At 39.6% G+C, this 23,240-nt stretch overlaps 3 protein-coding genes across 4 annotated transcripts; 2 read left to right on the top strand and 1 right to left on the bottom strand.

The window, feature by feature from the left end:
- Positions 1-522: 522 nt before the first annotated feature.
- LOC133017546 (acyl-CoA-binding domain-containing protein 5A-like) lies at positions 523-6,783 on the top strand. The gene is made up of 13 exons (XM_061083653.1): positions 523-560; positions 663-781; positions 1,319-1,442; positions 1,831-1,903; positions 2,373-2,523; positions 2,695-2,733; positions 3,119-3,262; positions 4,851-5,045; positions 5,592-5,686; positions 5,783-5,972; positions 6,089-6,294; positions 6,530-6,580; positions 6,664-6,783. Exons 1-13 carry the CDS (start codon positions 523-525, stop codon positions 6,781-6,783), a joined length of 1,545 nt encoding a protein of 514 aa, XP_060939636.1.
- A 1,528-nt stretch (positions 6,784-8,311) lies between these two features.
- Positions 8,312-18,286, top strand: LOC133017798 (ATP-dependent zinc metalloprotease YME1L1-like). Of its 2 annotated transcripts, none has more exons than XM_061084000.1 (18): positions 8,312-8,467; positions 9,215-9,349; positions 10,460-10,637; positions 11,200-11,298; positions 11,616-11,725; positions 12,088-12,238; positions 12,325-12,408; positions 12,750-12,902; positions 13,054-13,206; positions 13,356-13,488; positions 14,194-14,256; positions 14,442-14,554; positions 14,750-14,905; positions 15,513-15,664; positions 15,765-15,891; positions 16,048-16,121; positions 16,231-16,317; positions 16,403-18,286. In XM_061084000.1, the coding sequence occupies exons 1-18, from the start codon at positions 8,435-8,437 to the stop codon at positions 16,544-16,546; spliced, it is 2,145 nt and encodes a 714-aa protein (XP_060939983.1). In that variant the 5' UTR covers positions 8,312-8,434; the 3' UTR covers positions 16,547-18,286. The 2 variants fall into 2 exon arrangements, with proteins under 2 accessions (XP_060939983.1, XP_060939982.1); XM_061083999.1 differs by having other exon boundaries at positions 12,729-12,902.
- On the bottom strand, positions 18,167-21,647 carry LOC133017799 (patched domain-containing protein 3). The gene is made up of 4 exons (XM_061084001.1): positions 20,922-21,647; positions 20,713-20,834; positions 20,425-20,570; positions 18,167-19,866 (listed from the first exon to the last, which is right to left on the bottom strand). The coding sequence occupies exons 1-4, from the start codon at positions 21,639-21,641 to the stop codon at positions 18,353-18,355; spliced, it is 2,502 nt and encodes an 833-aa protein (XP_060939984.1). The 5' UTR covers positions 21,642-21,647; the 3' UTR covers positions 18,167-18,352.
- Between the last annotated feature and the right edge of the window lie 1,593 nt (positions 21,648-23,240).

Here is a 23,240-nt window from a genome sequence, read left to right as displayed (position 1 = left end):
GAGACGAGTCGTCCAGAAAGATAACAATACAATAAGTGGAAGAAAAACTATTACGCAAATCATTTAATGTTGAAATGCTGTTAACAAAACACTCTTAAAGCATCAGAGACTGTAATTTTGCTTGTGTCACAACCACCTTTTGTTATTTGCATCCAGCATCCTCTTTAAATAGGCTCGACAAGAAACTACATTTCCCATGAACCCCTGCTGTTTAAAACCCCACTGAGAGGGTTTGTGGGATTTGTAGGAGAGAGAATGGAGCGTAACACCACCTTGCCCTGAGTTTTACGCAACAAAAAAACTACATTTCCCAGATGTACTAATAACTATCAGCAAAGTGTTTGGCTCATCCTTGACCGGACTCAGGGCTGTGCTGCTGCATATTGCAAATAATATTACACCGGCTAATATGAACTTAATGGTGAGTCTCTAATCAACCATAGTGAGAATATTTCTGGTTAATAGTGCAGTGTGTTATCACTGGACAGAAACGAGCTCGCTAAATAGATCGGGTTTTATCCCATGTGTCTTAGACCGAAGGGGAAACACTCTTCCTCCTCGTAGCAATGACAAGTGGCCCAAGTAGTGTTGAAGTGTCCATCACTGAATTATTCATAAATCACGTTTATATTTCCATGAACGTTCTGAAATTCCCGACGAAGATGTGAGGACTCGTCCCTGTCATCCTCCCTGGAGCTCAGCATGGCGCAGGAGGACACACGCAGCCTGGAGGCGAAATTTGCTGCTGCGGTTAAAGTGATGCGGAGTTTACCCGGAGAAGGTGAGAACTAATTGTGTTTCATTCCCTCTGTGATGGAAAGTGACTGGACGTGATGTGCTGCACGGTGTGTAGACTGTGTGTGTGTGTGTGTGTGTGTGTGTGTGTGTGTGTGTGTGTAAACACAGGTGACTGACCTACATGCAGGGCGCCGTAAGAGCTGTCAGTGTTGGCTGAGCCTCCATTCATAAAGCTGCTTTATAGGAGCTTTATGAATAGAGGATGAGAGCTGGTCCAATAACAACTACTGTAGCTCATCTTGACAACTACTCAGATTATTGCGTTTCCAAGCAGCCCTTTACATTCCAAGCAGCCATACACATTAAAAATCATAATAATGTAAAAAATAAAGCCAAATTCGATGTAGCATGGTAACAACAGTTATTTGTATTTGTTTACGTCAATATTTGAATAGTGTTTATGCATTTATTCCCTTGTGCTAGTGATCTCTTCTTTAATTTGTATCTCTGTGCATGTAACAAATCCAAATCCTTGACTCCTTGAATCCTTTATATTCCACTTCCTTCCTTCCTTCCTCAGGTCCTTTCCAGCCATCTGACGACATGATGCTGATGTTCTATGGTTACTACAAGCAGGCAACCTCGGGGCCCTGCAACATCCCCAGACCCAGCGGCTTCTGGGACAGCGGGGGAAAAGATGAATGGCATGTATTTATTGGAATTTTTTTTTCATGCACTTTTCATTGTTTTGTTCCACAGTGAAATTCAAAGTTGTGGCTAACTGCAGTATAGGAAGTAGAAATATCCATGAATGGATGTCAAAATATGCTATTCAATCGAGGTCTGACCGCCGAGGTACATTCATATAGTCAAAGTCATGGTCACATAATTCCTGCTATACAATTACAACTAAATATAACTGCTCCATACAGCAGTTACATCAAATAAGTAAACCTGTATGCTGTAGATTACGTTTTGTGAGATTGCTGCAACACTTATATTCTCTGTCACTGCATATTTCATCTTATACATGGTTTTATCGTTACTTTCTTCTCAGTGTTTGAATGTTGAACTATGACTTTGTGTTGCCAGGGATGCATGGAGCTCTTTAGGAAACATGACACAGGAGGAAGCCATGAAGAATTATGTGGAGGACATCCAGCTGGTAAGTCCTTTCTGGGAAAACTAAGGCTGAATAGAGGGAGCTTGCATAATAATAAATGCGCGGGCATCAAAGATGCAATAGTCCGTGCAATACCAAAGAACTCTCTGTCTTTCTTCAGCATCAGTTATACTTTGTGGTTTGTGCTATTAAGAAAATGTTGGCATGCTGAAACCCTAAACTAAGATGGTGAACAAAGTGTCTATGTACAGCTTCACACAACTGCTTGCATGGAGTTTATATATTGTATAGAATCGAGAAATGCAAATATCCTTGTTAATTTATCACCTCATAGCATTTATATGGTATTCAGAACCCCCAGTTCCCCTGTGATCCAACACATAAATGTGTCAGCCTAATAATTTAATCTAATTAACTTGTTTTCTTGTTACTTCTTGACAATGTGATTACACCTATTTATACAAAAGCATGTGTCATACTCTCGTAATCCGTTTTAACACTTTGCTGTCAGATTCTGGAGACAATCCCCATCTCAGACGAAGTGTCCGACCTGGTTCAGAAGCTTGGCAACTTCTACATTGAGATAGATGGAGAAGGGGAAGAAGCTGAGGAAAACGAAGTGGACAGGAGAGACTTCACCAGGCCTTTTGCAAATCACGCAGGTAATGACATATGATCCGGGTCACTTGGAGGCATGGCAAAGGAAGAAAAAGCACAACCATCCAGGAGGGCCACTGCTGCTCGAGATGTGCTTCTGCTTTACATCTCTCTTTCTCAGCCACAGGTTTCATTTACGGTGCCTGAGCTTGTCTTACATGTCTTTTTGTCACTAGATGAGCTGATCAAACCCTTTAAGAAACCAACAATGGAAGGCAAGTCTTGTGGTTTTTCACTGTAGCTGTAGAGTTGGTAGACCGCTTCTTGTGGCCCCAGACTGAAAAAAGCCTACTTTGAATTAATAGAGCTGCTTTCATTCGCTTTTGTGGGCTGGCCAAGGGCATTGTGATATTTAGGCTGAATGTAGAGTAATGCAAACACAGTCGGGCTGTTAGTTGGGTGATAGTTGTGTGTACAGTCTTGCTTGTTTCGTGGTTAGTCAGTGTGTTAGTTTGTTGGCTATGTAATGCTCTTTGTGGTAGATATGTAGTGTGTCGAACTAGTGACTTGTCACGTGTGTATTCGTGTTTGCTTTATGTAGATATATGCAATATATTACTTGATACAGAGTTAATTGAGCATGTTTCCCTCACTGTTCAGGCTATGGGGATCTGTGGGATGATATACAAAACCTCCAGAATACAGACAGTTATTATGGTGTAAGTGTCAGTAGCACAGAGGAGCAGGGAAGTAGAGAAAACAGTGAAATGGAGAGAAAAGAGGAAAGTAGTGATGGAAAAAGGAGTGAGGACGAGGAGAATGGGGATGAAGAAGACAATACAGAAGACGACACGGAGGAAGAGGAGAAAAGAGGTACCATCAGTAGTTTTGTGCTGTGAAGTTGTGTGTTTGTGTGTGTGTGTGTGTGTGTGTGTGTGTGTGTGTGTGTGTGTGTGTGTGTGTGTGTGTGTGTGTGTGTGTGTGTGTGTGTGTGTGTGTGTGTGTGTGTGTGTGTGTGTGTGTGTGTGTGTGTGTGTGTGTGTGTGTGTGTGTGTGTGTGTGTTATGTTATAGGGGTTACACACACCAAGCCATCAGAGGGCATGAGTATTGTTTTACATCATTTAAAGGGTAAGGTTACGATATCATATATTTTTCTTAGCTTGAACAACTCTCATGAGAGAAATTAAGCAATCAAAAATAGCAAAATAGTTGTGGCCCAGATTTGGCTCACACTGTCATGCTGTCATCTGGCCCACATACTGCATGGAAGGATGGCACTTAGACAGTCGGCTCCTGTTTGCCAGATTTGGGCCGGAATTAAATTATATCAATACCGCAAGCAAAGATGGCCTATTTGGGCCAATAACCATTTACCACATGGGCCACTTTAGACTCACATCCAGATTCGGCTTGCCCCACATGTTTGCCGAAAAAATGCCCCCATCTGTTTTCGGACATTTTGGCTACATTCGCTATTTTACACGTCTGCCAATTTAGGCTTACTTACATTTTGTCCATGCCACAGGAAAGCTAGAAGCTCCTCGACATTGCCTGAAGTGACCCACATGCATATGTGACCACATTTGTCTTCATTGTAATGAACATGAGCACTGCCATAAAACTTCCCTTGCAAATACTCGGGGTCCAATTCATCCATTAAAATTATCAGGATATATTATTCTGTGCAGACATTGTGAAAATTGTGAAAACACGTTTCTAATATCTTTTAATTACATTTTCTGACAGCTATGTAGTGTAATTTTTTTTTTTAAACAATGTCAAATTATTCCAAGTTACATAAGTGGATACATGAGTGGGTCACCTTAATATTTTCGTAGCCAATGTGTGGACTGTTTTATCTTGTAAGGGGTCCTGAGAATCTCTGCACTGGTGTCCCAAATGTGTATCAATATGCAGCTGAATGTAGTCCCTAACAAATACATATTGCCTACTCCTGTGTGTGTCATGAGTTTTGTAGCCTGTAAAAATGTGTGTTTGACCTGTTATTAACCTGAAATGCTCTGCAATGAATGCTTAGTTCATGTGGCACAGATGCACACTCTCATTTATATGCTGATCGTTTTTTGGTGTGCAGTACCATCTCTTCATTTCCCTCATGTTTTGCTTGTCTGTTTTTAGTTTAAAGAGGAAGAAAAGCAACTGTGTCTTTTTTTATCTGTAAAAGTGCATTTTGCACTAGTTTCTACCCTCAGAGTTATTTTTAGGGTGCGAGACATATTTGGTTTCCTTTTAAAGTCACTGAATGTGATGAGGTGATGTGTGATGATGACAAGAGAATTTAAAAGAGATTCAGGTTGAGAGCACATGACAGCACACTCTTTGGTTATTCTTAACCTCTCTCTCTTTCTCTCTTTCTCGCCTTGTCTCAGTCTGGACTCCTAATCCACGGCTGCTGATGGTGGACGCCAGAGGCTCCAGCAGCAGCATGGAACCCAGCATGTCCCCCTTCACCAACGGGACACACAGCTCGCTCAACAGCGAGGTGGAGGAGGAGGAACTGGCCTGTTCCATCGAGCCCAGTTTGCAATATAACCCTTATGTGCACTTTAATGGGCATCTGAGTGGTAAGATTGCAAATATAATGCAAAACCTATGTACTTTATAATACCATATAGTCCTATGGTAAAGCAAATGGGTGACACTTAAAGCCTTACGCGCTACTGCCCATCTAAATAGGGGTATGTAAATCATAAAATTAGAGGAAAACTTATGTCCCAAAATAATGGCACGAATATCCAGGCACTCAAAGTGACAAACACAAAGACAAAGAGTGATTATTTGCAGTCACTACACCTGAAGTGACTACAAATAATCACTGTTTGTCTCCTTGTGTCAGTACTCCCTGATGAAGGCATAAGCCGATATACACGTTGGAGTATTTTTATACTTTAAGCCCATTCAAATAAAGGCCTTTTATATTTTATTTTTAAAACCGCTTTGAGTGCCTGGACCTGATTTCTTCATGCCATTATTTTGGGACATAAGTTTTCCTAAACATTTTTGAAAATGTATTCCCTTCCATGAGCACCAGTGGTTTGAGGGACACCAGTGCTTCCAGCTCTTTCTTTCAAAGACAACTAAATGTTGGATTTCTGTTTTGCACCTTTCAGATCATAGTGATGCTGCTTCTGAGAAGAACCACCGATCCACAGATTCTGATAATGACGAGTTCTGTGACTCCATGGAGCATTTAGCCATGGAAGAGGTGCTCTATCATCAAAATTGTACACAAATATGAATTCAAGAAGGTCTGTCCAATTGGTGGTATAACATTTTTGGTATGTGGTCATTCTCCAACCAGCGGGTGTTGACATCAAAAGTTCCGACACCTAGATCAAGAGCTGCCTCCGTGAAACAAAACGAGCTCTGGTTTGAGAGCAACACTACGCTGAATGGAGGAGAAGATAAAGCAGTAACAAGACATTCCTACTATAAAGATGGGATTAGTACCAAGAGTCAAAACAGCAGCTCCTTATCAAGAAGAGGGAGAGGTGAGTCTTAACTTTTACTCTATCTCTAATTTACCTTTCTGGTGTGTGCACTTCGCTCACTCTCCTAAGTATATAATAAGATACATGAGATAAATTTAATCTGCCCCCGGTTTCAGGTTCTCATTCATTGAGGGCGACCTGCAGCTGTGTGCGGTGTGTCGGTGCAGATGCTGCCAGTTGTGTGTCACAAAGCAGATTTCCTGTCGGTGCTTTAAGAGGAAACGTCAACGAGCAAATAGCTACAGCTCTTCTGAGGCTGCAGCGCGACATGGCCAATGTGTTGCACAGGCTGCAGGCTCTGGAGATGATCGCTGTGTCACAGGTGAAACTTCATGGATTTGGGCCCTTCATTGACTGATGGTGATCGAGACATTATCATGTCTTCATCACAGCAGCTGCTGATCTTTTTTTCCATGATTTTGAAAATGAAACAAAATAAATACATAATGCTCTTAATTATTTTTCCTTCAAACACCTCTGTGTTCAAATTTAATACAAATATAACAGTCTCCCTGACAATTAATTAGATTTCCTTTAATGAATTTCTGTATTTTCAGTCAAGATCATCGTCACCGAGGCAGGCGGACTCCCTGACAGTGGCACGAAAGGTCCTAAAACATCTGTTCTCACTGTGCAATCTTCTGACTAATTACTTTCTAAACAGGAAATAAACAGTTCTCTTTTTGTTTAGCTCCTGAGACCATCCTGGTGGCCTTTTGACCTCTCTCCACTCACAGTGGTGTTGACTGCTATCTGGCCTCTGATTGCCCACTGGCTTTTCCAGCTTTACTTGATGCGGAAGAGGAGGTGAACAAAATTCTATCAAAAAAGACACTCCATGTGTATTGTCACTGATTCATTTATTTTTATGACCTCACTCCACAAAACTAAAACTATGTTTCACTTTTTCTTCTTGTATAGGCGAATCCCTTGATTGTCTGACCACCACCAGCATCAGAGAAATTAACCTGGGATGAAATTGTTTCTTGTCTTGGCTTTTTGAAAGTCATCAGCAGACAATGTGATGAGACAACAGTAGCGATGAAGAGGCTACTTCAGATAAATGAATGTTCAGAAAGGCGCTGCTCTATGTAGTGTAACTATGGAGACTGTGAGGACTTCTAAAGAAGGGATGATTAATGCATTATAAATGCAGGCACATTTTCAATGTTATAGTTAGCTTAGCATTACCTGCGCTTAGTTATAAGTCACAAAACTAATTCAACTTCCACTTGAAACACTTTGATAATCATATTATTAGATAGTCACTGTTGACCTTAAGTAATAAGAGTGTTGCACCATTGTAAATTACCAGTTATTAATGGTAAAGTTTTTGTCAGATATTTTCTTTTCCCTGATAATTATTGACTTCAGCCTTTTATACTGATAGACTGAATATGTAGACATATTTCAGGAGAATTTCCTTTGAGACCAAATAGACATTTAAGCTGAAATATATGGTAATTTATGTATAAAAGTAAATGTTGGTTTCACAGCTTTAGTGAAACTGCAGTAAAGGTTGGACAGAGTACAGACAAATCATATACTGTATCAATATATTAGATATTTATTCTTGTTTCTTGTCAGATATACAAAGGAAATGAATGGGGGATGTTCAATATAAGCAAGGTTACAGTGCTTTCAAATATACAGTGGTAAAACATCAGTATATGAAGCACATTTGAAATGCAATAAATACCCTCATGAAGCGTATTCAATGTAGTGATTCTTTTATTTTTGATGCCCGGAGCCCATAACACAGATTCATTTGAACTAAAAAGCTTTACGAGTTCTTGAAAAGGGATATTGTCTGTGTGCTAAATCCTCCACCATTGCTGTTTTTTTTTACTCCTGTTTAAATGTAGATTTTAAATACAAGGAGGAAATTAGTTTATCACACTTAAGACTTATGTGAATTAGCAAGCAATATTACTTTGGAAAAAAATGCAACAGATTGTAATTCGTAACTTCAATTGTTCTTTAAGTTTATAATGATTAAGGATACAAATATGGGGATATTTTAAACTATTTTATTAGATATGAAGATACTGAAGTGAAGCTTCTTTGTTGGATGTTTGTGGTAAATGTTTAACATGTTTTTTTTCTTTTCCATCCTCTTGTTTATCATACAGGTAATGTAGGTAGTATAGATTTAGGATTTCAAGTGAAATATTTGAAGAGAAACATAAATATTAAAGTCTTATTATTAATATAACGATGTAATGACAGAGGCTTGATGGGCGGAACCTCATCCAGTCCTGTGAAGGACGAACAGATTTCAACAGGGACAGAAAGTTTGTCACCACACCGTTGAGGTCATATCCGGTTTCCTTGCGCTGTCAAGTTGTAACGTCAACTTGCTGCGACCGAAAGTTAAAGCGAAACCATCACGGACTGTAACTATCGGGGACAGCGGAGCACACTCCTCCAGCTCAGCGGCCGTCGCCTCTGAGAATCACATCATGTTCTCTCTGTCAATGACGGTCCAACCACAGGTAACCCAGCAACGGGCCAAGCTAACGTTAGCATTGTTATTGTTGTGGTCCTGTTCCCGTTCACCCGAGCCTGCTAGCATGCTAATTTAACATTTGCCTTTTTATTTGGGACTGAGATAGCTGTTGACCTTTGGTTCAGGTTTAGTCCTGTGAAGTACATGTGAGTTAACATGCATACTTAGCCCCTGTGTGGGCCGTGGACTTCACCGGAGCTAACTCGCCATGTAACCTTAGGTAGTGCTCTGCTGAAAGCTCAGTGTCCTTAGCTGCCTGAAGGGAAACTATGTCAGGGACAGACATGTTAGAGGACTCATGCATATTCTTATAAATCAGCAGTTTATGCAGATTATCCAAAGAAACATGATCATCACATGTGTCTATAACCTACTTGTGTCTTATTTAGTACATGATAAGAAGGTTGATTTAGATCATGGAGACTAAATGACTCCATCTAGCTGGTGTACTTTACCTGGGGCCAGTGTAAATAGGGAGATAGAACCAGAAAATCCCTCTAGAATTACAGATGTAAGTATGTATGGAGACTGTGCAAATAGTCATCACCATAAGAGATGGACAGTGCAAATTGTTAAGTTGTGCAAGAATACTAAACTATAAAATAACTACTGCTAGATTTTAACAAGTACTAAATTGAAGTGCACATAACGTAACCTAAGCTATAATTTCCCCCTGTGATTTGAGTTAATATGGTAGCACGTATGACAGTGGTCATATTAATGTCCTTCGCAGGTGACGGTGCCTCTCAGCCACCTCATCAACGCCCTCCACTTCCTGAAGAGCTCAGTGGGAAGCAGTAGCAGCTCCACCTGCAACTCAAGGAAACACAAGGAGCATGCCTCCGACTCACCACAACACTGTACAGAGGTACGCACCAGCAGGAGAATATCACACTATGTTGTAATGATCCACATGTTTGCTTTCACATTTCCATTGGCTGAACGGTGCATGGAGCACAAACAATTCACAAGGTGGCCACTGTACTAGGTTCACCTTCACTGGCTGTTACGATTCATTTCAACAGCTTAAAATAACCTTGTTGAAAATGTGTAGATTCAGTCATTTGATTCTTGATTAGGTCATAGTAAGGGGTGGCTGTGTACTGAACCACATTATGATGAGAGGTTTTCTGATTTTTTATTTTCTATTTACATAATGAAGGAGGCAGGATATTAGAAAGACCTCTGACCAAAATGATGCACAATTTAACACCACCAGCCAACCCCTCAGTACTAAAATATGAAAGATAGATAGATAGATAGATAGATAGATAGATAGATAGATAGATAGATAGATAGATAGATAGATAGATAGATAGATAGATAGATAGATAGATATATGTACTTTATTGATCTCAATTTTGGATATTTTGTATCACAGCAGCGTGTCAAAAGGCTAAATTGCAGTTGTTGATGATTCAATATGACTAAAAGATGTGCAGTAAAAAAGGATATGAATACAATATGTGCAAAAAATAGTTATTGCAAGAGTTATCAGAGAGTTAGGTGTGGACAGAAACTATAGGACTCATGGTTTTGAAGGTTCACCTTTAGACAGAGGTGAGAAGTTGTACAGTCCAATTGCTGTGTGCAGGAAGGATTTCCTGTATCTGTCCTTGGAGCTCAACCAGTCAGATGGAGAAAGTGCTCCTCTCTCTGTCCACTAGGTGGCAGAGAGAGTGCTTGTAATTGTCAATGATAACAGTTTGTTCAGTGCCCTCCTCTCCACCACCACTTCAAAAGAGTCTGGTTTGCAGCCAATGACTGAGCCAGCCTTCTTTATCAGTTGTTAAGTCTGTTAGTGTCATATTTATATATAAATATACATAATTACATTTAAAGCTCTGTTGTAGTGGCGCATACAGAACACAAAAGCGAACACATGTTGTTATTCATTTAGATTGTGCAGGTGTAATTAATAGAGTGTTCAACTTTGCAAAGAATCAAACTCTCCTTTGTGTCCTGTACCTCTGTTCAGCCTGTGTGGAACCTGCGGGAGCTTGGATTATCCGACCTGGGAACACAGCAGCTGGATGAGCTTGTGAACGGTGTGTTACCATGCTTGAGCAAGCTGGAAGCACCACTTCCACTTGGCAGTCAGATGGCCTGGAGGACGTCACATCTCTCTTCACACTCCTTTTTCATCAACAAGCATGGTGAGGATGTTTATTTTGGTTTTGAACACCAGTTACCCTTGTCCTGTTCTCTTGAACAAGCTGCCTCTGGACCTGAGGTGTGAACAGTGTCAACTTTCAAAAGCAAAATTAAAAAACACTCTGCTCTCTCAGGCTTTTGCCTGATTTTCTGTATCTACTCTGTCCATTTGTGATGCAGGTTTCCTGTTAAGCTGCTGTGTAGTTATTTCTTTTGACTAAGTGAGTTTTGAGTGCTATGTTGTATGTCTAATTGGTTTATGGATGTGTGATGCATTTGTATGTATGCTTTATTTTATAATCATCTTATTAGTATTTGTTATTATAGTATACACATATATATACTACATTGAGATAATACCATAAAACAAAATTCATATTTATTTTGTTCTCAATATGAAGCACTTTTTCTTCGAATTATATTTTCTATATAAATAAAATTGCCATTATTAACCTTGAACCCTCCAATAATACTTGTGACAAGTCATGTTCAGTTAACATTCAGTTATCTGTGTATTTATTTATTATACGTATGTAATAAAAAGCACTTTCCCTCTTTTTCCAGGGTTCTCATGTAGTCCAATTCCATTGTCGGCTCAAGTTTTATCCAGGCAGCAGCTTCCAACGTTTGAGTCTGTCTTCACAGAGCTACACCACTGGCCAGGTAACCATGGATTAGAAGCAATTATAAGAGGTGTAATAATTCATCACTGATCCGAAGCATTGCATTCAGTGAGTAATAATACTTGAGTTACTTTGTTTGTATGGTATTTGAAAACAATGTAGACTAATCTTTGTAGTGAGATTATGACAAATATTCCAGTTTATTGTTGTTATTATCTCTGCCTCTTATTTTTCATTGCACATTTACATGTAAAAGTTTCAACATTTGTAACATTAACGATAATTAAAGTTATATACAGTAGAAATATAGTTGTTTTTAAACTACTAATATGTCATATATTTACTTTATATTGAAAGTGTTGGTCCAGAGCAGGGGCTTTAAAACATTAAGGACCAAAACCAGACATCTGCAGTCAAACTATGAGCGCTCCCTGGAATCTGACGGGTTCACACCATCTTTTATGAAGGTAGGTATTTAGTGATGTATTCACACACTTAGTGCTCCATGGGAAATACTTAATATATTAGACTTTTTACGGAGAAGAAGTATGAGGACAAGTTGACTCTCAATAAAAGACCTACAAGTCCACAACTGAAATAGCTGTGGGGTTGTTTCTTAGTTTACTCTGCAAATGCTACACAGTTAAACAGGTGAAGGTACTAAAGTTACAGCTGAGGTTACCCTGCAAGAGAAAAAGCTATATCTGCAGAAATTTAAAAATAAAGGCAGAGCAGAGTTTCCATTGCGATTGATTTGGAAGGTGTGATAGAAGTGAAGGAGTATTCTGACTATGTGAATACTCATGTGTAACTTTGCCTTGTGCTGCAGGGTATCCTTTCACGTGACAAGGGGATTGAAGTGGAAAGTTTAGACAGCCTGACGAAGAACAAGAACGTCCCGGATGGACAACATGAGTCTTTCAAGAGGGGCTTCGCTGAGGGTTTCCTGAAAGCTCAAGCCTTGACACTACGCACACAAGGCAAATCTTAAATCACCCATATAAATATTATAAGTTATATTAGGAAACAGCGATGATGTTTTCATGTTACTTTTCCAACTGTTCAGACTCTCTGAAGAGGAACCGTCTCATCCTGCTGGTGCTGCTTCTGGTCGGGGTGTATGGTATCTCCAAGACCCCATTCCTATCGGGTAAAGGCTCCTTTTCTCATCTGAAGCTGCCTTTTATTACCGAAAATTCAACTTTGACCTTGAAAAATATTAGCTGTTATATTGCTCAGAGAAAGTCTGTAGCTGATGTGAAAGCTTGCATTGACTGGATACAGGTTTGAAAAATATGAATAACACATATGTCTAGTGTGCAAATGCTGTGAAGCACTAATATAGACAATTAGATGTCACTATTTAATAACTCTTAACAGTAGGCTGTGTGTGTGTGTGCGCTTAAGTGTATGTTCATTAACCAAGCCTTGCAGTGTGATTTCGAACTTTAATCTAACCATTTTGGACAGTGCGGTTTCGAACCACATCAGGCCTGGACTCTGCTCTGGACCCAGTTCAGATGAAAAACGTGACATTTGAACATGTCAAAGGTGTGGAAGAGGCGAAGAATGAACTGCAGGAGGTGGTGGAGTTCCTGAGAAGCCCACAGAAATTCACCGCTTTGGGAGGAAAGCTGCCAAAAGGTAGAGTGGTTCCTGTGCATTTTAAGTTAAACGAAAAGCTAAATGAATAACAGCAAGTCTATGATATCTTATCATCTGATATGGTGACAGAACAATACTTTTCAAGGTTCTGTTTTCTTCTCATCTCCTCTACTTCCTGTCTTTGTACTAGGTGTTCTACTTGTCGGCCCTCCAGGGACTGGTAAGACCCTGCTGGCCAGAGCGGTGGCCGGAGAGGCAGATGTGCCATTCTATTATGCCTCTGGGTCAGAGTTTGATGAGATGTTCGTTGGAGTGGGAGCAAGCCGCATCAGGAACCTTTTCAGTGAGCTTACTTTTAAAAAACTTTTCCTTTCTCTTTTTTGTCCTCACAGGCCAATTGAATATTAATGTTTTCTCCTAACACAAGAGCTGCCGGATTTTGCTATTTATAGGAATGAATACATAATTGTTTGTACAACATATTTTTTCTAGAGGAGGGTAAAGCCAATGCTCCCTGTGTGATCTTCATTGATGAGCTGGATAGTGTTGGTGGGAAAAGGATTGAGTCTCCCATGCACCCCTACTCCAGACAGACTATCAACCAACTACTCGCTGAGATGGATGGGTAAAATTATTGCTTGCATTTATTATACTTCAGTTATATTATTAAATGGAATTATTGAATTTTAGATTATGAATTTAAAAGAAAAGTTCATGTTCTCACTGGCAATGTATGATGGGTTTGTTATGCATTTGTGAACAGATAATAAGAGAAGATAAAATCTTCTGTGATAATTCACTGCTTGATTTTTGAGGCGAGAACCAGTAACTAAATGCTAAGTAATGATACTAAACTTTCTACTTCATGTACCTTAGTTGTAAGTACTTACTCATACAGCGACTAAATTACTTAACCTTGTTATGTTACTTTGTACTTCATGAGCTTAAGAAATAAATTAACAGTTATTGTGGGAACTGGCAATTAACATAAGATCATGTAAACAATTTTGTTATTGTGATAGCAATATTGAGTGATATAAACTTGCACATTTAATAAAGAAACCATATAGAGGTCAAAAGTAACCACATTGGAATCTGATTATGGCAAATCTATTAAATGAATACATGACAAATCAAAGTACTTCATCACATTGATACTAACACCTTATTAATCTGACTAATTTACAATGCAGTCTGCAATTCAGATAATAATGAACCATCTTTAATCACAAGTACATGTAGTACTGTACACTATAGTACACAAAGTGATACAAGAGAAAAGTCTTGAATTACAGACACTAACGTGAATGCATCATGTGACACTTCATAGGTTTAAACCAAATGAAGGTGTGATCATCATTGGAGCAACAAACATCCCAGAGGCTTTGGATAAGTATGTTCACATCTGTTTCTCTTGAGATTAAATGTCAAAGCTTACACTGCACTTGTGGAAATGTCAAAATTTACAACTGTCAGAGTCACACTTTGTCCTTCTCAATAACAAAGACTGAAGTACGGCTTTGAGTTATACTCTGGCACAGGATCAGTATTTTTATAAGCTTATCTCCCCTTTCCCAGTGCCCTGGTCCGCCCAGGACGTTTTGACATGCAGGTGACTGTCCCCAAACCAGATGTGAAAGGACGCACAGAGATTCTCAACTGGTACCTGAAGAAGATTAAAGTAGATCCAGGTGTGAAATAAGTAAATAATATAAGCCAAAATATATTTTACTCCAATGTGTAACTGTAGTACTGTTGACATCATAGGCTGAATATTTAAAGATATTTATTAGATATCTGCTTTGCTTCTGTAAAGCAATAACAAAGTCTGAGCTGTTCTCAGATAACTGTGAGAACTGTGTGAGTGTTGTGTTTTTTCTGTACAGCTATCGAGGCCAATATTATTGCCCGGGGCACGGTCGGCTTCTCGGGCGCTGACCTGGAGAATCTGGTCAACCAGGCGGCCCTGAAGGCAGCAGTGGATGGCAAAGACATGGTCTCTATGAAGGAGTTGGAGTTTGCTAAAGACAAAATCCTCATGGGTGAGAAACGCTTTGTCAATTGGTTAAGATGAGCAGCACCACTTGACTTTTTCCTTTTCGTGTGTTTTCTTTGCATATACTTTTTTCCACCAATCCCCATCTTCACTGTCTTCCTCTTTTTCTTTCTCACGCGAGTTTATGTTTGTCGTCCCTGTCCTTCTGCAAGGTAGCACAAAAAATTACTTTATTTCCGCTGGTTCATGGTTCGTTGCCATCGTTTCGGCTGAGGAATAGGAAGCACAAATATTAATGTCAATGAGGGAGCACAGAAATTGCAAGATGGCTCCTGGAGGGAGATTGCAGATGCTGTTGGTAAAGATGAGGCACCTGCTGGAAACTATGGGACGACCTCCACGAATGGATTGTGATTGTAAAGGAGTGCCCAAAGTGGAGCTCCTGGAGGAAACAATCCGATGAACAATTCTGTTTGTGTTTCTTCTTTGCCTTTTTCCGGTGGTGTTGTTTATATTTCTCACCTATCGTTTAGTAGAACGTATGCTAGTCACCGTGTCTAAAGCACAATTTGTGTCGGCTTCAAAGCAACACGCAATGACCAATCCATCGAGTATAACCACATCTTTAACCCTTCTGTTCTCTCTACTTTAAGGTCCTGAGAGGAGGAGTGCAGAAATAGACCAGAAGAATAAGCGCATCACAGCGTTCCATGAGTCAGGCCATGCAATCGTTGCTTACTACACCAAAGATGCCATGCCAATCAACAAAGCTACTATCATGCCCAGGGGCCCGAGTCTGGGTCATGTAAGAAAGCCAGGAGCTTGTCTTTTTCTTTCATTTTAACATTGCATGTTCGATTTAAGAACCAGTTCTGGTGCAAATCTTTTGTCCTTTTTCTCTCCAGGTGTCAATGCTTCCAGAGAATGATCAGTGGAGTGAGACTCGCTCTCAGCTACTGGCCCAGATGGACGTCAGTATGGGTGGACGTGTGGCAGAGGAGATTATATTTGGCCAGGAGTATATCACAACAGGTAAGAAATGGATTTTAATAAGATGTTTTGGTTGAGAGGGTAAAATATAGGAAAAACTGTGATACATTTTTTGCACAAGAAAACGTGTTCAGCAGTATGATTTTTAAAAAAAGGGCAGGATAAGTGGTTATATAAATGTAATTTCTTCCTATACAGGAGCATCAAGTGACTTTGACAGTGCGACCAAGATCGCTAAGATGATGGTGACCAGATTTGGAATGAGTGAAAAGGTAGGCGAACTAAACAGACACACAAAAAGGAAAGACTGTTAACATTATATTCATTTGTTGATAGAATTCAACATTTATTTGTGCATTGACTCACCTCTTTGTCTCCCAGTTGGGTGTGATGACCTACACTGACATGACACGGCAGAGCCCAGAGACACAAGCTGCTGTGGAGCATGAAGTCAGGCTGTTACTGAAGGTCTGTCTAATCCGTCATAGAATAACTGAATTTGGAAAAACCTGTAGGAACATTTCTAAGCGTCTTTTCTCTTAATTTACTCCAGGAGTCGTACGAGCGCGCTCGAGCCCTGCTGAAGTCTCATGCCAAGGAGCACAAGAACCTGGCGGACGCTCTGCTCATGTATGAGACACTGGATGCCAAAGAGATCCAGCTGGTCCTGGAGGGCAAGAACCTGGATGCGAGATAAAAGCAGCAAGAATAGCAACAATCACAGGGAAGCAACAGGGAATGGGGTCATATTTTACAAGCATTAAGGAGGGAGGAATGAACTCTGTTTTTGAATAATGAACCAGAGAAGTATGAAGTCAAGTGCTCATATGGGACTCTGTCATCTCCGCTGTCACCTTCATTGAATCTTATCAATATTCCCAGACAGGGTGTTTAGTTTGAAATTCAAACTTAACTTTCCTGTGTTCAGAGGTAAGCAGATGTATGAACCACACGTTCGTTGTATGCGGAGAAGGTCAAATGTCCGATTTTAAGGATGTTGCTCAGCTCATCCTAACAGCTCCTCACTTTATGAGGTGATGTTAGGAAATTCTACATTGTGTAAAATATGCACCTAAAAATTCTATGGATATTTAATTTGGTTAAATTCTGTTCACCAAGGTCTGTTTAGATTCCCATGTCAGTGGGGAATGCTGAGCATCAAATACAAGTACCCCAAAGAGCTACTTTGAAGCAACACCATGTAACTTTCACTGACCAACAGCGCCCTCTACAGCCACATGTGTAGGTATGAGTATGGTATTTATGAATGAAGGCTCTTTGTCCAAGCGATCAAGAGGTTTTCATGTTGAGGAAAAAACAAAGTCTAACAACTGAAGGGTGGATATTCCTCATGATCCCTTGTTTCCTGAACCAGAAGAGCTGCCCTTGTAAAAAATACACCCAACTCTGTTCAGAATTCTTCATATTTTAAAAGTTTCCTCTCCTAATATTGGAGATATAAATGCAGTTTTTTAATGACCTCCAAGTCTTTTTAACTGATCTAAAGTTCGGCATTACTCATGAACTTGTGACTCTCAGTCAGGTACACATTTCTCACAGGAGATGGTACCTGCTCATCAAAGTTAGATAGAGCAAGACCAGACTTTCAGGCAGAGGAGTGGAAATGAAAGTGAAAATTGGAAGCTAATATATAAGGTTATAAGTTACATAGTGTTGCTTTTACTTAGTTGATTAATGTCAGGCTGTATCTCCCACTTTAGCTTGTTTAATTCTCAAGTTAGTACGTAGAACTGGAGTGAGTTTTCCATCAAGTTCATGTTGTCTGGGATGTTTGAGAAGATCATAAGTACATTCTCCTGTCCTTCTCTTTCCGTCGGCCCCCTGTTGCTGAAAGGTTGCCTTTTGGAGGAATGTACTGTTAAGTGTATATTTTATTCCTTTTTGAAGTAGAAAGTGTAAAAAGAGAAAACTACAACGTCGCAGCACTTTGGGTAAGTGAACAAAATCGAAAACACACTTGTGCTATCCTCATGTAATTTATTTCATTCACAATGTGTGTTCAGAACAAAGAAAGTTGCAAGAAATACACACTGCACTTATGTAGACGTAGAGCATCGGGATTGGATTCGTTAGGATTTTATACTTGTGAGGGTTGGCCAGTTCTATCAGTCGCAGTATTGTGCAGTATTGTCATTGAACAATGTGAAACAAACATGAAGCTGTAATGAGTATAGAAATCCTTTATTTTAAATGTGACATTTCAACACAGGTTGTGGGTAAAAACTTGCAGTTATATTTCTATTAAAATATTGAATGTCTTTTTTTAGAATAGTTGAAGCAGCAGCAGTGTGTGTCATCCTTCATTTTACATTGCAGAACAGGAAGTATATACAGTTGTTATCTGTTATCAGCACCAGCATATGCCATTTTATTATTGCAGCTGAAATAAATAAAAAGAAGCCTAAAGAAATTACAATATTATCTTGAAGTTGTCTTACTCATCCTCGATTCCTCGAATCATAAGAATATGAATATCCTCAGTTCAACAACATTTACATACTCCAAACAGTGTCAGGAACACTGGGATGAACATTAAGCCATGACACACCCCAAATGTAATCACAAGAAACATAACTTTGAAGAAGGTCCTGAAGATGTAACTCTTAGAAAAGGACAGCGCCACCACTCCTAAAATAGTGGACATTGCTCCTTGAAGAACAGGATACCCTAATTGGGCCAAGGCTTCCGTAGCTCTCTTATTGACATCGGCCTCTCCACTGGAGACGAAGGCGTAAGAAATATGTGCTGAGAAATCCACAGAGAACCCAATGCTCATGATGAGGTTGATCATGGAAATGGAGTCCAGGCTTACGTCCCACAGTGCCATGAATCCTGTCACGCCAACAATGACCGAGCAAATCGCAAACACCACCCAAAGCGAGCATATAGGACTGGGTATCAGGACGAGTGCGATGAAGAGCATCACAACCACAGCCACCAGGAGGGTTTGGATGGTGTTGCCAACGATGACAGTGTACTGGTCAAAATAGATGAAACCAGGGTGGTAAACCATGAGACCTATTGGACAATTCTCTGCTGCTTTCCTGAGGCCGGTCATAGTGTCCTCCTCTGAGTTTCTGTCTAGCGTCTGAATGAAAAAGCGAGAGGCCTGAATTACACCGGCTGTCATGTTGATGTCTTCTCTGAATATTGGGCTGTATTTTAAGAAAAGGGCCAGATTGGTTTGGTAAGCCTCTTCATAGCTGATGTCGAGACCATTTCCTATTGCAAATTGTTGATAAAAATCAAACCAAGCAAATGTATTATTGACATTGCTCAAACTTTCAAAATCTGTAATGCATGTGTTCAATTTCTTCTGTTCTTTATTATCCCAGTATTGGATGGGTTCTTTTATTACCACCATTGCACTGTAGTAATATTCAGAGAAATGCACCCTTTCAGCATCGTAGTATTCAATAATGTAGGAGTCATCCAAAGCCAGATTGCTGATGTCAAGTCCCTCCTGTAAGGTCGTACAACCATAGATACTAACGGCCAGATAGGCTACATATATGACACCTACAATTGATTTAGTCACTTTGTGGGTTAGAAATGGGCCATAGCTTTTCTCAAAAAAGCGGGTCATGAACTCACTTTCCTCCTTTCCAGTGAGTTGATCGTATCTTCCTCCAATACAGCAGATTTTGGAGGCTTTTGATTTCCCATCAGGTAAGTCTTCTGGGATTCTGGCACAGGTGAACCAGTGCTTGTTCTCCCCCTCCCTCTGACCATTCAAAGCCATGCAAGCGCCCAGGAAAGTGATGTTGTACAAATAGCAGAAACATATAGAAATCCCAGCATAGAGGCAGAAGGACCGGACCGAGCCAAAGGTAGTGATGCAGCCCAGGAAAAGAGCCAGAGCATCGGTCAGAGTGGTAATGGTGATGGAGATGGCAGCCTCCCGGTAGGTGGCTGCCAGCCGTTCAGGGACGCTGTCAATGACTCTGGTCCTCTGCCAGCAGGAGATCATGATGAACATATCATCAATTCCAATACCTTTAAAAAGAAGAGGAGGGATAATTCAAATGGCAACTTCTGACAATTTGTTTGTTTGTTCGTCAGCATTTTGCACCAGTCTTAAAGGGATGGGAAAGGACAGGAAGAACACAACATTTTGGCTGCAGATTTGTTTTTTGCATAGGCCTATGTAATATTTGGTAATTTAAAAAGCAGAAAGTCTTAGGTAAAGACCTTTCATTCTATTTCCAGTTTTATTACTTTTACAGGCAGCCATTGGGTAAAATAAATTTATGATGACCATCACAATAATTCACGTGACTCATGGAATTGTATAATTTTCCACAGTGAACATTAACTTTTGGTCTTCAAGAACCAATAATGTTTTTCTCCCGGGAAGGTGTTTCTAAATAATGCACACCAAAAAACTAAAGCAATCTCATAACATATCATCTCACCTGTAAATGGAAAAAGGAAAATTATGGTTTTAATTCAAAACCTACATACAATGAAAACCACGTCAATAAATCTATGAATTAATTTTTTACTTTACTTGGAAGTAATGTTGTTTTGAGTCCTTTTGAGAACACAACCCACCTAATACCAGAAAAGGAGAGGAGGCTGCTGTCATCACAAAAGGTTGTCCGACCATCATCAGCAATCCAAAACCACTCAGCACAGCCATACCTGTGGCGATCACCCCACATGTTGCAACCCACACCTTCGACCGCACATTATCCGTCCTGTAGGAATCAGACATTACAAGGAGTCAGTAACTCAATACAAAACATATGCTCTTTAAATGTTTTAAGCTTTTCTCTATCTGGCTGAAATAAGTTGACATCACTTGTTGCCAATTCACCAACAAACGGGTGTTTCACTAACCTCACACATGTTACGATTGAAAAGGTGATGACGATGGTATACGTGATGGAGAATAGAGTGATGACAGAATCTGGTGATTTTTCAAATTCCCACTGTCTTGACATTGAGGTGGAGTATGACACCTGGAAAGATTTGAAATACATTTTTAATATACATCACTTATTTAAAGCATATCATTTAAAACACTGCCATGTTAAAAGTCTGCTTACCTGAATAGAAGTCGTTGTTTCGTTTGCAACCAAATCTATGAAACTTTTCAGCCACAGATCTGTTGTTGATTTGTTTCCCTCTTGTAAATAGTAAAAAAGCTGAATGGCTTGAGCATCTTCAACAAGTGGCGTACCCTTGTACAATGTCACACTCCCCAGACTTCGATACAGAGGAATTTCTATCCCGCTTAATCTATACCATGGATATGTCAAATTGACAGTTTCTATATTGGCGGCATTATAGTTAATAATATCTAGAATCTCATTAGAGACGCAGGATCCGCTGAAGACAGCACAAAGACCATTAAATGCAATTGACTTTTTGTCAAACTGCACTTCCATACTCTTGATTTTGGTATCCAAATGTAGGATTTCCTGCAGTGACTCCACTGTCAGGATATTTTTGTCGTTCGTAGCTATGAAAGTTGCAAAATTCCCGTCTGTGCTCAGCCTCAAGCTGGAAAACATGCCGTCGGTTCCGGGAAAAGTTTCCTGGACGTATGCCCTCTCCGCCTTGGCTTTTCCGTCACTAGGTGTGAACTCTTTTTCAAGGTCGTCGGACAGCCTGTCGTCGAGAAAGTAAAACCCGCTCCCCAGTCCTGCAGCAAGAATGAGGGGGATGATCAGGAACCACAGGGGATGGGATCCGATAAAACGACCGAGCTTCTCAAAACAGATCACCAGAGGTCCCTCTATGCAATCTGTTCGGCACTTGGCCATAGCTGCAAAAATGTGCTCCTTCAAAAGCTTCTACGTGGTTCGCTACTGCTGCTCCTGTTCTCAGAAATTGAGACCAGCATGCGAGGGAGCTGCATGCGGAATCAACTGTCTTTATTGTGCTGATTTTTATTTCCCTCACATGCAAATATTTGCATAATAGCAGGGTCTGACTTCTTCAGAATTTCAGAGCAGATAAGCAGCCTACCAGAGAATGGACCTTTGCACATCTCTGGTTGTTTATTACTGTTCCTCAGGTGATTTCCTGTAGTGGTTGAGTGACATCATGTTTATGGCTCTTGCAGTTTATTGAAGTGTAGATGAGGCACAGAAGAAAGATGTGTTGTGCTTAATTTTATTTGTGAGTTTAACATTAGGTTGATTCCAAATAACCTAACCTAAAGGGTACATATACCAAAAGCTTTTGTCACTATCACCAAGGTTATATCCTGTGTAGGGTTTGTTTGGTATTCCTTCTGTTTAGATGTATTCAACCTTTTCTGTGGATGAGGAAGTTACACTTCTGCTGAATCTCATTTCAATAACTGGGATTAGGCATTCATATCAATTATTACCTTGGGGGGGAGATACCATCACTCAGTATTGACCATGTTTCAGGTTATTTGACATTGTATTCTGGGTAAGCTTAAAAAGGTGAATTGATAACAAGAATTTGAAATCTCAACATCTTCCATTGTGTGTAGGCTTCTATCGTATATATTTTAGAATTTATTTTATTTGAAGAAATTTTGATTCAAAATACAACTGTAGAAAACAGAAATAAGTATGTAAGTTTTACTTGATTATATTTTTATATATTAAGTCTATGATTTTATTTCACTTTAAAATAGACAATGTACACTTTTGTTGTGTTTTATTTGACTTTATTTCATTTCATGTTTATATACAGTCTTTCTCATTTAAAAAAAATATAGCATTTGATTTGATTTTTATATATAGTCTATGATTTTCTTCATTCACTTAATTATATACAGTCAGCTAGTTCCACTTACCCAAATTAACTCAAATTTGATTTAAACTCTTTTGAAGTGTCTATATGGGTCCACACCACGGAGTGTTTATTTAACTCTTTTTAGAGATTTAGTACCGTAACACTTAATTAAGTGTTTTTATTGAATCTTTTTGGAGTTCAAATTTAAAACTTCTTCACTCTAACTAGAGTTAGGGTTAGGGTTAGGGTTTTTCCCAACACTTGTATGTAGTGTTGTACATTAACTCCCTCAGGGGATCATTCTTAATTACTTAAATTAATGGAAAAATAAAGTTCGCTAAAATAAAGAGGCCATGTTTGGTTAAAACGCATTCATTTTTTAAACGTGCACCACAATAACATTTTTAAACATTTTACAACATGTTTTAAAACATTAAACAATAAGGAACAATATATGCACATATGTGTATACTTGGACTCCGCCATATTCCACCTTTGCCAGCATTTTCTGTGAAAGATGAGTGGGATCAAGTACTTAATCAAGAAACATAATTGATGTCATCTATGCATCTCTGGTTTTTCAAGACGATCGTAAACACAGAAAAAGGCTGTTACTTTTTATGAAAGCTTGATTAGGCTAACTTAGTGCC

This window comes from Limanda limanda, chromosome 13, assembly GCF_963576545.1.
Source record: "Limanda limanda chromosome 13, fLimLim1.1, whole genome shotgun sequence".
Classification (NCBI taxonomy): domain Eukaryota; kingdom Metazoa; phylum Chordata; class Actinopteri; order Pleuronectiformes; family Pleuronectidae; genus Limanda; species Limanda limanda.
This window is presented reverse-complemented; position numbering and strand designations above follow the sequence as displayed.

Bases quoted from the DNA above. Each gene is read 5' to 3' on its own strand.
- LOC133017546 (XM_061083653.1), top strand. From the start codon at position 523: ATGTGTCTTAGACCGAAGGGGAAACACTCTTCCTCCTC. The intron at 782-1,318 runs GTGAGAACTAAT...TTCCTTCCTCAG, and splicing joins GCGGAGTTTACCCGGAGAAG to GTCCTTTCCAGCCATCTGAC. The intron at 5,046-5,591 runs GTAAGATTGCAA...TGCACCTTTCAG, and splicing joins CTTTAATGGGCATCTGAGTG to ATCATAGTGATGCTGCTTCT.
- LOC133017799 (XM_061084001.1), bottom strand. From the start codon at position 21,641: ATGGCCAAGTGCCGAACAGATTGCATAGAGGGACCTCTGGTGATCTGT. The intron at 20,571-20,712 runs GTTAGTGAAACA...TGATTCCTACAG, and splicing joins TCAATCGTAACATGTGTGAG to GACGGATAATGTGCGGTCGA. The intron at 19,867-20,424 runs GTGGGTTGTGTT...TTCTTTTTAAAG, and splicing joins CTCTCCTTTTCTGGTATTAG to GTATTGGAATTGATGATATG.
- LOC133017798 (XM_061083999.1), top strand. From the start codon at position 8,435: ATGTTCTCTCTGTCAATGACGGTCCAACCACAG. The intron at 8,468-9,214 runs GTAACCCAGCAA...TGTCCTTCGCAG, and splicing joins CAATGACGGTCCAACCACAG to GTGACGGTGCCTCTCAGCCA. The intron at 14,555-14,749 runs GTGTGAAATAAG...TTTTCTGTACAG, and splicing joins GAAGATTAAAGTAGATCCAG to CTATCGAGGCCAATATTATT.